Source organism: Hylobates moloch, unplaced genomic scaffold, assembly GCF_009828535.3.
Source record: "Hylobates moloch isolate HMO894 unplaced genomic scaffold, HMol_V3 SCAFFOLD_9, whole genome shotgun sequence".
NCBI classification, from domain to species: Eukaryota; Metazoa; Chordata; class Mammalia; order Primates; family Hylobatidae; genus Hylobates; species Hylobates moloch.
Window position 1 is genome coordinate 113,049,287 of NW_026652284.1, and position 12,219 is coordinate 113,061,505.

At 40.6% G+C, this 12,219-nt stretch overlaps 1 protein-coding gene across 1 annotated transcript in view; it reads right to left on the reverse strand.

Annotated features, from left to right (window-relative positions):
- Positions 1 to 8,137: 8,137 nt before the first annotated feature.
- Positions 8,138 to 12,219, reverse strand: part of TMEM71 (transmembrane protein 71) — a 56,239-nt gene continuing 52,157 nt past the window's right edge. Inside the window, exon 10 of the mRNA XM_032758505.2 lies at positions 8,138 to 8,469. Coding sequence (XP_032614396.2) covers positions 8,322 to 8,469 — 148 coding nt within the window. The 3' untranslated portion in view covers positions 8,138 to 8,321. The remainder of the gene's footprint in view (positions 8,470 to 12,219) is intronic.

Below are 12,219 nucleotides of genomic sequence, written 5' to 3' on the forward strand. Positions count from 1 at the left end.
TGTACTAGAGAGATTGACAATGAGAGAGATGCTAAAGTCTTCAAGAAATGAGGAGTTAGTATTTGCACGTAGAAGTGGCAGCAGATGGTGCAGTCTGGTGTCATGAGCTTCAAAACTGGTTTTGAAGGTTTTAGGGGAGAAGAGGGAATAATCATCCAGTAGGCGCAATGAGAAGCAAGGAGGACCTCAATGTTACTTCTAGGGCCAGTGATACAATAAGAACGGGACAGAAAATATTAATAAAATGTATGTATTTATAACTTGTCATTAATTATCACAACACCCCTGTGAGGTAGGCAGGGAAGCACAAGTGGAAAGCGTCCTCGACTTGGAGGCAGACCTCACCTTGACTCCTCCAGTGGTTGACAATTGACCTCAAGCAAGCGACTCACCCTCTTGGACCCTCACCTGTCAAATGAGAACTATAATCCCTATCAACCTCGCAGCACAACATAAGGCAGAGTGTTCTGAGCATGAGACCAGAGTAAGTATGCACAAACCTATCTCACATTCTGTAATAGACCATGGAAAGCTCTTATCCTCATATACTGTTCATTTGTGCTAACGAGAAACCTGAATTTCAGAGAGGTTAGATGATTTTCCCAAAGCCACACAGCACTAAAAGAGAACATAGATCTTCTGACCCCTCCCAGCCACCATGCTGCCCACCCCTTGCAAAGCTGCTTCTCAGGGACAACTCTTCCAGGGTTTCTATGCTGACTCTGAAACAGAAATAATAGACAAGCATTCAATTCCCTTTGGTACTGTGAAATCATCACACCAGAGAATTTCTAAAGCTAAATTAGAATGTGTCTGGTATAAAGAGGGCATCTTGAATAATCTGGGCACAGTCAATATTTCTACCACATGCCGTGCCATCCGAAGCTCTCTTTCTCTGCACCAGACACAATATATTCCTTGCCAGTTCACTAATGGGTCATATCCAGCCATCCAATCCTTAAGCAATCACTTACTTTTGGAGCTTCTGTTCTGGTGAAAAAAATAGGGCAGAACAGAAAGGAACCAAGAACCAAACCAAACCAACAAAAATCACACACAACAAATGAATAAGAATGATAATTTCTGACTGGGCGCGATGGTGCACACCTGTAATCCCAGCACTTTGGGAGGCCGAGGCAGGCTGATCACCTGAGGTCAGGAGTTCAAGGCCATCCTGGTGAACATGGCGAACCCTGTTTCTACTTAAAAAATATATATATATACAAAAAAAAAAATTAGCCAGGCGCCATGGCAGATGCCTATAATCCCAGCTATTTGGGAAGCTGAGGCAGAAGAATTGCTTGAGTCCAGGAGGCAGAAGTTACAGTGAGCTGAGATCACACCACTGCACTCCAGCCTGGGCAACAGAGTGAAATTCCGTCTCAAAAAGAAAAAAAAAAAGAATGATAATTTCTGATAATGAGATAGTGGAGTGACCAGGAGTGGCGTGCATGAATAGGGAGAACATCCCTAAGATGCTAGGGATGTCCTCTCTGTGGGGGAAGTATTTGCATGATGAGAGGAAGTTGGCCCTGAGAAGTTTAGAAAGAAGAGTGTTTCTGCCTGAGTGTCCTACAAGTGCCAAAGCCTTGAGGTAGAGCTGAGCTTGGTGACGTTATAAGAACAGAAAGGGGAGCAGTGGTAGGTGCTGTGGGGTAGTAAGCAAGAGGAAATGTAAGGTGGGATTGAGGGTAATTAACAAGGAAGCCACGTGGCCTGATGTCAGCTTTAGAGAGATCACTGTAATTGCTGCGTGGAGACTGCAGCCTGGAAGAGTGAAAAGAGGGAAGGCCAGGTAGGAAACTTTCTCTGCCCTGGAATAAGTTGCTCCCTTCCCTTCATATATCCTTTCCCATTTTCCTTACCTGCCAAACTCACTCACTCACTCTTTTTTTTTCAAGAGCACTTCCCAACCATTCACAGTAGCCCCAAAAGTGGTAATAACCCAAACATCCACCAGTGGATGAAAGAATAAACAAAATCCACCAGTGGATGAATGAATAAACAAAATCCACCAGTAGATGAATGAATAAACAAAATCCACCAGTAGATAAATGAATAAACAAAATATTATTCAGCCATGGAAAGGAAAGAAGTGCTAATACATGCTAAGATGTGAGTAGGATAAACATACAAACATTATGTTAAGTGAAACAAACCAAATGCAATAGGTCACGTACCATATAATTCCAATTATATGAAATAGCCAGAATAAATCCATAGATACAAGACTAGTGGTTGCCAGGGGCCAGGGAAGGACGGAATGGAGAGTGACTTCTTAATGAGTACAGGATTTTCTCTTCAGGTTACAAAAATGTGATAGATTGTGTTCTGGAACCACAGTGTTGTGGTTCACAACACTGCAACTGTACTAAATGACACTGAATTGTACACCTTTAAGTGGTAAATGTTATGTCATATGAACTTCACCTCAACTGAACTTCGTAAAGGCAAAAAGTGCATATTAGATATATATTATTTTCTTTTTTGTGGCAAGCAAGATAAATGTGTTCTGACTAACTTAAAAGGAGAGATTGATGGGAAAGGCAGTGAGGTTCCTCAGAGACTCCTTGACAGACCCAATCAACCAGGTTTTGGGAGAAGCCAGCAGGAATGTGAGCAGCCCTCAATCCCCTGGACTTGGTCATGGCCTTCCTCTCATCACCATCTGGCTCTGGGAGAAAAAAGAGCCTGATTGATAGCTGGATGCAGCAGTTCATGTTAATGAATAACGTGTAATCCCAACATTTTGGGAGGCTGAAGTGGTACCATTACTTGTGGCCAGGCATTGAAGACCAGCCTGGGGAAAAAAGTAAGACCCCTGCCTCTACAAAAAAAAAAAAAAAAAATTAGCCAGATGCAGTGGTGTATGCCTGTAGTCCCAGCTACTTGGGAGGCTGAGGCAGGAGGATTGCTTGAGCCCAGGGGTTCTAGGCTGCAATGAACTGTGATTGTGCCTCTGCACTTGCGCTCCAGCCTAGGTGACAGAGGGAGATCCTGTCTGTAAAAAAAAGAAATAGAAACAGAATCTGATTGCCCAAGCTTGTGTCTTATATATCCATCGTCCCCAAGGTTTGGGGTCTGGGTTTGAGATCAGTAGCCTTACCAAAATTTATGGACTGAGGAGGAGTGATTGCCCAAAGAAAAGGGTGTTATAGGAATCAGAATAGAAAACAAAGTGATAGAGTGTCTTCCTCATTTTTATGCTGCCATGACAGAATACCACATACTTGATAATTTAAAATGAACAGAAATTTATCCGCTCACAGTTCTGGAATGTTAGAAGTTCAAGATCGAGGGGTTGGTATCTTGCAAGAACTTTCTTGCTGTGGTATCCGTGGAGGAAGATGGAAGGGCAAGAATGAACAAGAGGGGGCTTGCTCTTTTATAATGGCACCAACCTTTTCTATGAAAAGGGAGCCCTCATGGCCTAATCACCTTTTTTAAGGGTCCCACCTCTTAGCACTGTTACAATGGCAATTAAATTTCAACTTGAGTTTTGGAGGGGATAAACATTCAAACCATAGCACTGGGATACAGAATAGGACAACAAATGTTCACTACAAATACCACCCAGCTCATATATTCTTTCAATAGCAGCAGTCTGATCAACAGTTACTGAGTGCCTCCCCAGAGGCACTGGGAATAGAGTAATGACCACAGAGGAAATGATCTTTTCCCTCCTGGAGCTTGTAGTTATGAGGAAAGACGGACACTGGACTTAGACCAGTGTGCTGAGCACTGTGCAGGGAAGTACAGAGGATGCCTGGGAAGCTTTTCTGTCTGTTTTTCTGTTATTCAGGCAGAGGTGGGAAGGGCTACCTGGAGTTGTCTCCGTCTTGACTGTGAGCTCCTGAGCTGCGTGGACCCCAGAACTAACAAAGGCCTGAGAGTTGAAACAAAAAATAAGGGAGGGAGAAAAGGAATGTGGGAAGACACACCGAATGCATTAGATTTTAGTTTATGTCCTGCTTCCCTTTGGATAGAGTGTCTTTAAAACTAACTTATTGTGTGGCCATCTTGCCCCCAGGTTGGGGATGGGAAGTGGGACGACACTGGTACAGTGTGACAGCTGATGGCACTTCCCTTACAATAAATCATAGCAGGGGGTTGAGCCTGTCATCTGGTAGAGCCCTCTGCTTCCAACAGAGCAATGGCCACATGATTGACCCCAGATGGTGGCAGCTCCTAGGCCCAAAGTCCCCCTCTCTGGGCGGCCTGCTTTCATATCTCATCAACCTTGCAGCCAAGATAATTTTCTTGGATAAACATCAAGATGTTGGCCTTGGCTATTCTTGAGTTGAGGGATGATGTGTAATTTCTTCTCTTTTGCTTATTTGAATTCTTTCCTTCCTATTTAAATAAAATGATGGTGAGTCACTTTCAAAATAAAGAAAATTGAATTAAAGAAGTTATTTTTAAAGCCAATCTTTTCTCATGCCACTATATAAGCTTACTTTCTCTTATTTGGTCTTCTCTATGACAATAAACCATACGATCACTCCTTACTGCAGCAAGCACTTCAGAGAAGGCCACAAGTCATGAAATTAGGCCTGTTTTATAAATGAGCAAAGTGAGGGTCAACGAAGTTGACTAATAGGTCCAATATCACAAAGCTAGAAATGGTGGAACAGTCAGAGTCTATGTCTGTGTCTAAGTCTACATATATGTCTATCTGACTCAAAATCTGTATTTTTGCCTTCATACCATTCTAACTTGTGTTAAATATTGGAAGAAGTATTTATTCAGCTAGATTAACATGGCTGTAGCTAAGCCTCAGCCCACAGTTAGTCTCTCATTTCTATCATCTCACCCAATAGCTGAAAAATTTCCATTGTCCCAGAAGTCATAAAAACTACTACTACTGTCACCACTACTATTATTATACAATAATAATGATAATAATTGCAGCTCCCACTTCAGAAAAGCTTATGATCTAGCACGGTTTTAAGTGTTAAGCATTTTGCCTGCATGAACTTGTTTAATCTCATAAAAGTTAGATGAATTAGGTAATATTTTTATCTCATTTTAAAGACTAGGAAATTAAAGCTTAGAAAGGTGAAATCGCTTGTCCAAAGTGAAATCAGTTAAGTAGCTGGGTCACAGTCTAGTCCCAGGTCTCCTCTGACTCCAGAGCTGAAGTATCATGCTATACTGCGATGCTACTCTTTGAAGGACGAAGCAAGAGAAGAAACAAGGAAGATTAGGAAGGTGGAAGGCTCTAGAATGTGTTTCTTGACCTTTTCTTTTACTGAAAAAGAGAAAAGAAAATGAGAATAAAATGGAACTGCTGGCAGTGAGTTTCAGCTGTCTCCCCCACAGCAGATCCCTTGCAGCCTGAAGATGAGCTTCACCCACACAAAGGTATGTTGTTTCAATTTGGCCTGGGCTGGAGGAGGGGCTACCTTCTCTCTCTACAATGCAAATGCAAAATTTCATTTTGCATTGAAAGTACAAGTCCTGATTCACCAGCCTTTGTTTTACCCTTTGCATCTTATTTTCTTTTTTAAAAAGTTTCCTTTAAGGCTACAAAAGGATAAGAAAATTTTTGCAAAATAGTTTCCAGCTTTTAGCATCCACCTGCTAAATTGCCCTCCACTCCCAAGGTACCCTGTCTGGCTCTTAGCAGGTGTAGCTTGCAGCTGTAGCAGATTTTATCCTGAATGGGACAGATGGAGGGGATACAGCCTGCACAGTAGGGTAGATTTTTTTTTGAAATACATGATCAGATCTTCATCAAAGCCTGGTAGGCAAATGTGGCATTGATGCAAAGCATGCCAAGTTGGCAGGTGTCTGTGTCTGCTGCATTGTGTTTGCAGTAGTGGGATTCCTTTTGGGGGTGGTGGTTGGCCTCTCCTGCAGCACAAGCATATCATTTTGCAACTGAGTGGTTTTGAAGTAACTACAGTAGATATGTGCTTGGAGGAGTATTGCAGTGAGGGTGTTGGGGAGGGGGTGGAGGTGAGTGGCACAGGCGCCTTAGAGACCTGCGGTGTATGACTCAGGGTGAGCAATACATCCTCCTTGAAGTTTGCCTTCCTCACTTTTAAATGAGAGTGGGTGGCAGAGCTGCTAAAGCTCGTCAAAGATCCGTGTACTTCCCTGCTTTCTCCACCACCTTGCATAAGTGGGTCATATGACCAATCCTATAAATGAAGGGACACTTCCCAGTCAGAGACCATTAAGACAGAATATGCCAGGCAAGCTTGGAGGCCATACAGCATGGTTACAAGATGAAGGATGGCTGGCTGACCCCATCAGATAGGATGTGGGTTTACATACTGTGGAAGCTGACCAAACCAAGAGTAGTCCTCAGCAGGATGGTGGCAACGATTACAGACAAAGATAAATCACCTGGCATATAGTAGATGCGCCAACAAAACAGCAACTCTTTTTATGAGCTCTGTAGCTACATCAGCCTCTATGAACAGAGGCTCTAAAGCAGACCAGACAATGTTAGATAATTCCTCTCTTTATATTGCATCTCATTCATGCCAATTCTCCAAGAAACTAGATTTGAGAACCCTGAGATACAAGAAAAAAAGTGAAGGTCATTATTGTCTTTGAAAGATGACTCTTTTCATTTAATGTTTCGCCTCATGGAAAACTTTCTCCTGAGTTAACATTCCTGGTGAGAGTGACTCACGCAGCCTTTGATCACCAAGGCACCAGGCCCCTCTCATGTAACCTTCTCATCAGCAATCAGTAGTAGGGGAAGTAAGGGCTGTGGGTCAGATAGGTTTGGCTTTGAAATCTAGATCTCCCACTTACTTTCCGTCTTGGGAAACCCTTGGGAAAGTTATTCAACCTGTCTAAGGTTATTAAATGTATAAAATGGCAATTATCATATCTGCTATATTAGACAGGGTTGTCCAAAGATACAGAAACAATAGGATATATGATATATTATAAACATATATATTACATATGCCACATGTATTATACATAATCACATATATTATATGTCCTCTTGGTTATAATGTGATGAATTATAAATATACATTTTTTGTATATTATATGTAATACATGTATATCTATATTACACATCGTATTGGTTCTGTTTCTCTGGAGAACCTTAACTAATACAGTATATACACTATATATATGGAAAGAGAGAGAGAGATTTTAAGGAATTGGCTTACACAATTGTAGTGAGCTGACAAGTCCAGAATCCATAGGGCAAGATGGCAGTCTGGAAATTCAGGTGAGAGATAATGTTACTGTCTTGACTCTACAGGCTGGAAACTCAGGCAGAATGTTTATATTGCAATTTGGAGGCAGACTTCCTTCTTCTTTGGTAAACATCTGTCTTTGCTCTTAAGGCTTTCAATGTGTTGAACAAGGCCCACCCACATTATGGAGGATAATCTGCTTTATTTAACGTCAACTGATTGCAAACATTAATCACATCCACAAAATACCTTCACAGGAACATCTAGACCGGTTTTGGACCAAGCGACTGCTCGTCATGATATATCCAAGTTGACACATAAAATTAACCATCACACCTGCCTAGCTAAAGTGGTTGTTATGAGATTTAATAGAACATGAAACGTGAACTTGCCAGGGGCAGGATCAGGCACAGAATAAAATTTCCCCAGTGATCGTATTTCCTATTACTGTTAACTTATTGCCACTGTAATCATTTCTTTTATTTTCTTTTCCTCACTACCTGTTTCTGATACTTTGGTTCTCCTTTCACGTCTCATCCCTCTCTGCTCTCAAAAAGAGAACATGATACCTTAATTCCCATTAATCCAAAGGAAGAATTCATCTAAATTACCAGAGAATCTGACCTTGTAAATGTTTTCAAAGAAATGCATTTTTTGGCTCTAGAGTATATTTGACACTTGTAATTACATGCTTAGCTGGTTCTCAGTCTGCCATGACATCTGCTCCTTGAGATCAGAATTGTATTTCCTTCATTTAAAAAGTCCTTGGTTCCTAGGAAGTTGCCAGGTAATTATCAGGTGATCAATTATAATAATGATTGATTGGATTGATTGAACTCATGGATGAATGAGCTAGAACAACTACAAACCATTTATACTTTCTAGAGCAGCAAAATAATATCTCTAGTAAAAGGCGTTAAAAGACCTGTAAGTCAAAACAGTGATGTTCAATTCAGACAGAAGTATTGAATCTCTAAAATTTATTAGGTATACATTTTTGGTAACTGAGTATTACGTACCGAATGTTTTTGTCCCTATAAGATTCATATGTTGAAGTTCTAATCCCCAGTGCTATGGTATTTGGAGGTGGGGACTTTGGAAGATGATCTGGTCATGATAATGGGTCCTCCATGAATGGGGTTTGTTTTCTTATAAAAAGAGGAGGAGACACTGGGTCTTTCTTTCCAACATGTGAAGCTGAAACAAGAAGATAGCCATCTGCAAACCAGGAAGTAAGCCCTCACCAGACACCAATTCAGCTGGCACCTCGATCTTGAACTTTGCAGCCTTTAGAAATCTGAAAAAAGTACATGTTTGTTGTGTAAGACACTGAGTCTATAGTATTTTGTTATAGCAGTCTGAGCTATGACAGTGGGTGAGTGGAAATCCTCTACAGTCCTTTAGCATTTTCCACTGGTATTGGCCCTGTGGTCTTACCCTTCTTGTTTCATGCAATGCCTTGTTTCCCCTATTAGAGAGCAAGTTTGTTGAGGGCAGGAACCATATTTTAAAACATCTGTACCTGACTCAGTTCTTGCAGGTAGCAGGCTCTCAAAAAAACAAATAGTGGTTGAATTTTTAAAGTTGAGTTATTATCTATATATCTCCCACACTTTAATTTACTTTCTCAATCTTTTTAGCATCTTGATGAGGTACAAAGTACATAGAGTTTGGAAGTTGGAAGGCATACCTTCTGGGAAATTTTATATATTAAACAGAGTTCCTTCATATATATAAATGTTGATTACACATAGCATCCTGGCCACCTTTAAAAGATATTAAGAAATAAACTTTTTGTTTTGAAAATTAGCAAATAAAGGAAAAGACTCAAGCATTCATCTCTCCTTTCCTATAAAATCTGAACCACTGGGCAATCAGATGGTAGATGTTTCCTTGCACAGACATATTCCCAATAATAAATAAAGAAGATGTGATCAAACTGGAATATCATCATTTTCAATCTCTAATTAATTAGATATCTAACCACTGATCAGGAAATGGCTGCTGACAACACAAAATGACATAATGTCACTCTTGACAAATATGACACCACCTAGGAAGTAATTGTTCCCCACAAAATTCAAAACAAAAAACGATTAAGCCTCTGTACTCAACTTTCAGTTGGCAAGAAATACAGAAGACTAAGGAAGACATTAAACTTTACTAAAGACATGCAGTCAGCAAAATTCCAATGGCGTAAAGTCTACAAGACAAATGATGCAGTTTTCAAAGAAACAAACTTCAAAGGTCAGGGAGGAAGAACCTATGCATTAAAAGAGACCCAAAAGGCATATTAAACAAACAAATAAAACCAGGTAGAGCTATACGATAGTATTTAGAAATGTACATTGGTAATAAAAACTATAAAGCAAGATACAGAGGTGATTATCATAAACTCAGCATAGTGGTTATTCTGAAGGTGAGGGTGTTGGAAGGGGCAGCTGGAGGGCTCCTGATATAGCTAGCAAGACTTTGTCTCTTTTTATTCTTTGGCTCTTAAAAGGGTATGCTATGGTTTGAATGTGACCTGAAAATTTCATATGTTGGAAACTTAATCCCCAATGCAACAGTGTTGAGACATGGGACCTTTTAAGAGGGGATTAGGTCATGAGGGCTCAGCCCTCATGAATGAATTAATGTTATTACTGTGAGAATGGATTAGTTATCTACGGAGGAGATTCCTGATAGACAGATGAGTTTGGCCCCTTTCCTCCCTTTGGCCTTCTCTTACCTTCTCACCTTCAGCCATGAGATGATGCAGCAAGAAGGCTCTTGCCAGATGCCAGCACCTTGATACTGGGTTTCACAGCTGCCAGAACTGTGAGAAATACGTTTCTTTTTAGAAATAAATTACACTGTCTGTGATATTCTGGTATAGCAACACAAAACAGACTAAAACAGGGCATTTGCCTTATAATGATTTTTATACCATTTTCTGTTTTTCTGGTATTTGAACAATACAAGTTTTTAAAAACAGCTGTTCTGCCTATTTCACAGAATGAATGATGCCTACATAAACATGACATTTAATAAGTACAGGAACCTCATCTGTATTCTTCATTGTCATATTCCCAGGGGCTAGACTGGCTCTTGGCACATGGTTGGACTAAATATATATTTACTGAATGAATTAATAAATGAAACTGTAAAATCAAATATATACATAAAATCATATTCTGATGATGACTATTAACTTCAGCAAAGTTACAAATTCCCAAGGAGTGGATTCCAGATCACTGAGAATTTTTTGTGTACAGCAGACATGGTTCTTTATAACAATGTTGCCCGATGCTAGACTACAATAACAAATAGGACCTGAAGAGGATCGAGGCTGGCCATTGGCAGAGAGCTGACATCCAGTGATGTACAAGTCTTTCTGGTGGCACACACATCACTAGTCAGGCCCTGTGCACCTCTGTCACAGATGGATCTGCAGGGCATTAAGGTTATACTCGCCACTCCAAGTAGTGGGACTCAAGACCAACCATCTGGCTAGAGCCCACTGCTAGGGGACATGTCCTGAAGTCATTTTGCACAGCAACACACTTTATAAACTTGGGGGAGAATCAGTGGATGTTGTGTTCATTATCTATCACCATGTAGTGACATTAGCACAAGCTTAGCAGCTTAGAACACACATTTATTATCTCACACTTTCTGTAGGTCAGAACCACAGCTTTAACTGCATCCTCTGCAAGGTTGCAAAGAAGGTGTTGTCCTGTGCAGGCCTCTCATCTGAAGCTTTCACTGGGGAAGGCCTTAGCCATTGGGTCCTGGAAGATGTCTGCATTCCAGAACTCTAGGACATATGACTAGGTTACCTTATGTGGCAAAGGGACTTTGTAAATGGGATGAAGTTAAGGATTTTAAAATGGAAAGATTATTCTGGATTATCTGGGTGGGCCCTATGTAATTACAAAATTATTTTAAGAGGGAGGCAAGATGTCTAAAGTCAGAAAGGGAGATATGACCACAGAAGCAGAGGCTAGAGTGAAGTGGTTTGAAGATGGAGGAGGGGGCCAGGGGCCAGGGAATGCAAGCAGTCTCTAGGTTTTAGCCTTGTAAGGCTCATTTTGGACTGACCCCCCAAACTGTAAGATAATAAATTTGCATTGTTTTAAGCCACCAAATCTGTGGTAACTTGTTACTGTAGCCATAGTAAGCTCATACAGCCTGGGGGAAAAGGTCCTTGTCAACAATGAAGCATTACATGCATGTAAACAATTAGTACTATTTCAGTATCTCACTTTGAAAAACATTATCATTTAAATCAAATGACCCTGTCGAAAAATGTGTGTTACACATAGAAAAAGGAAACGTAGAAATTCTCAATGGAAGCTCTCCTCACAGTGTCTTAAATGAAAGGCTCCATATGCATTTAGTTCTCCATTAAATTCATTTTAAATCCCACTTCAAAGCATTCCATGCACATGGATTGTGGATCACTTTGTGATCACTTAACCTACTTGTGAAAATGGCAAATGCATGGGACATATCCCAGACCTACTAAATTATTACACAAGGCTATTTCAAATACAACTGTGGTAAGCTTACTAATGGTCCCCCAAAATAGCCAGGTTCTAATCATAGGAACCCATGAATGTTACCTTATATGAAAAGAGGGGCCTTGCAGGTGTCATTAAGTCAAAGATTTTATCTTGGATTATCAGAGTGGATCCTAAATGTAGTCTCAAGTGTCCTTTAAAGAGGGAGGTGGAGGGAGATTTTACTGCAGAGGAGGAGAAGTTGATGTAATGATGGAAGTAAGAAATCAGAGTGCTGTGCTTTGGAGGTGGAGGAGGGGGCCACAAGCCAAGGAATACAGACAGCCACTGGAAGCTAAGAAAGGCAAGGAAATAGATTTTTCCCTAAAGCCTCCAGAGGGAAAATAACTCTGCTGACCTTTATTTTAGACTTCTGAGCTCCAGAACTGTAAAACAATAACTTTGTGTTGCTGTAAGCCATTTGGTTTAGGGTAATTTGTTAAGGCAGCAATAGGGAAATAACACAGTCTTCAATTAATGATGTTCCTCCATGATTTCTTTAT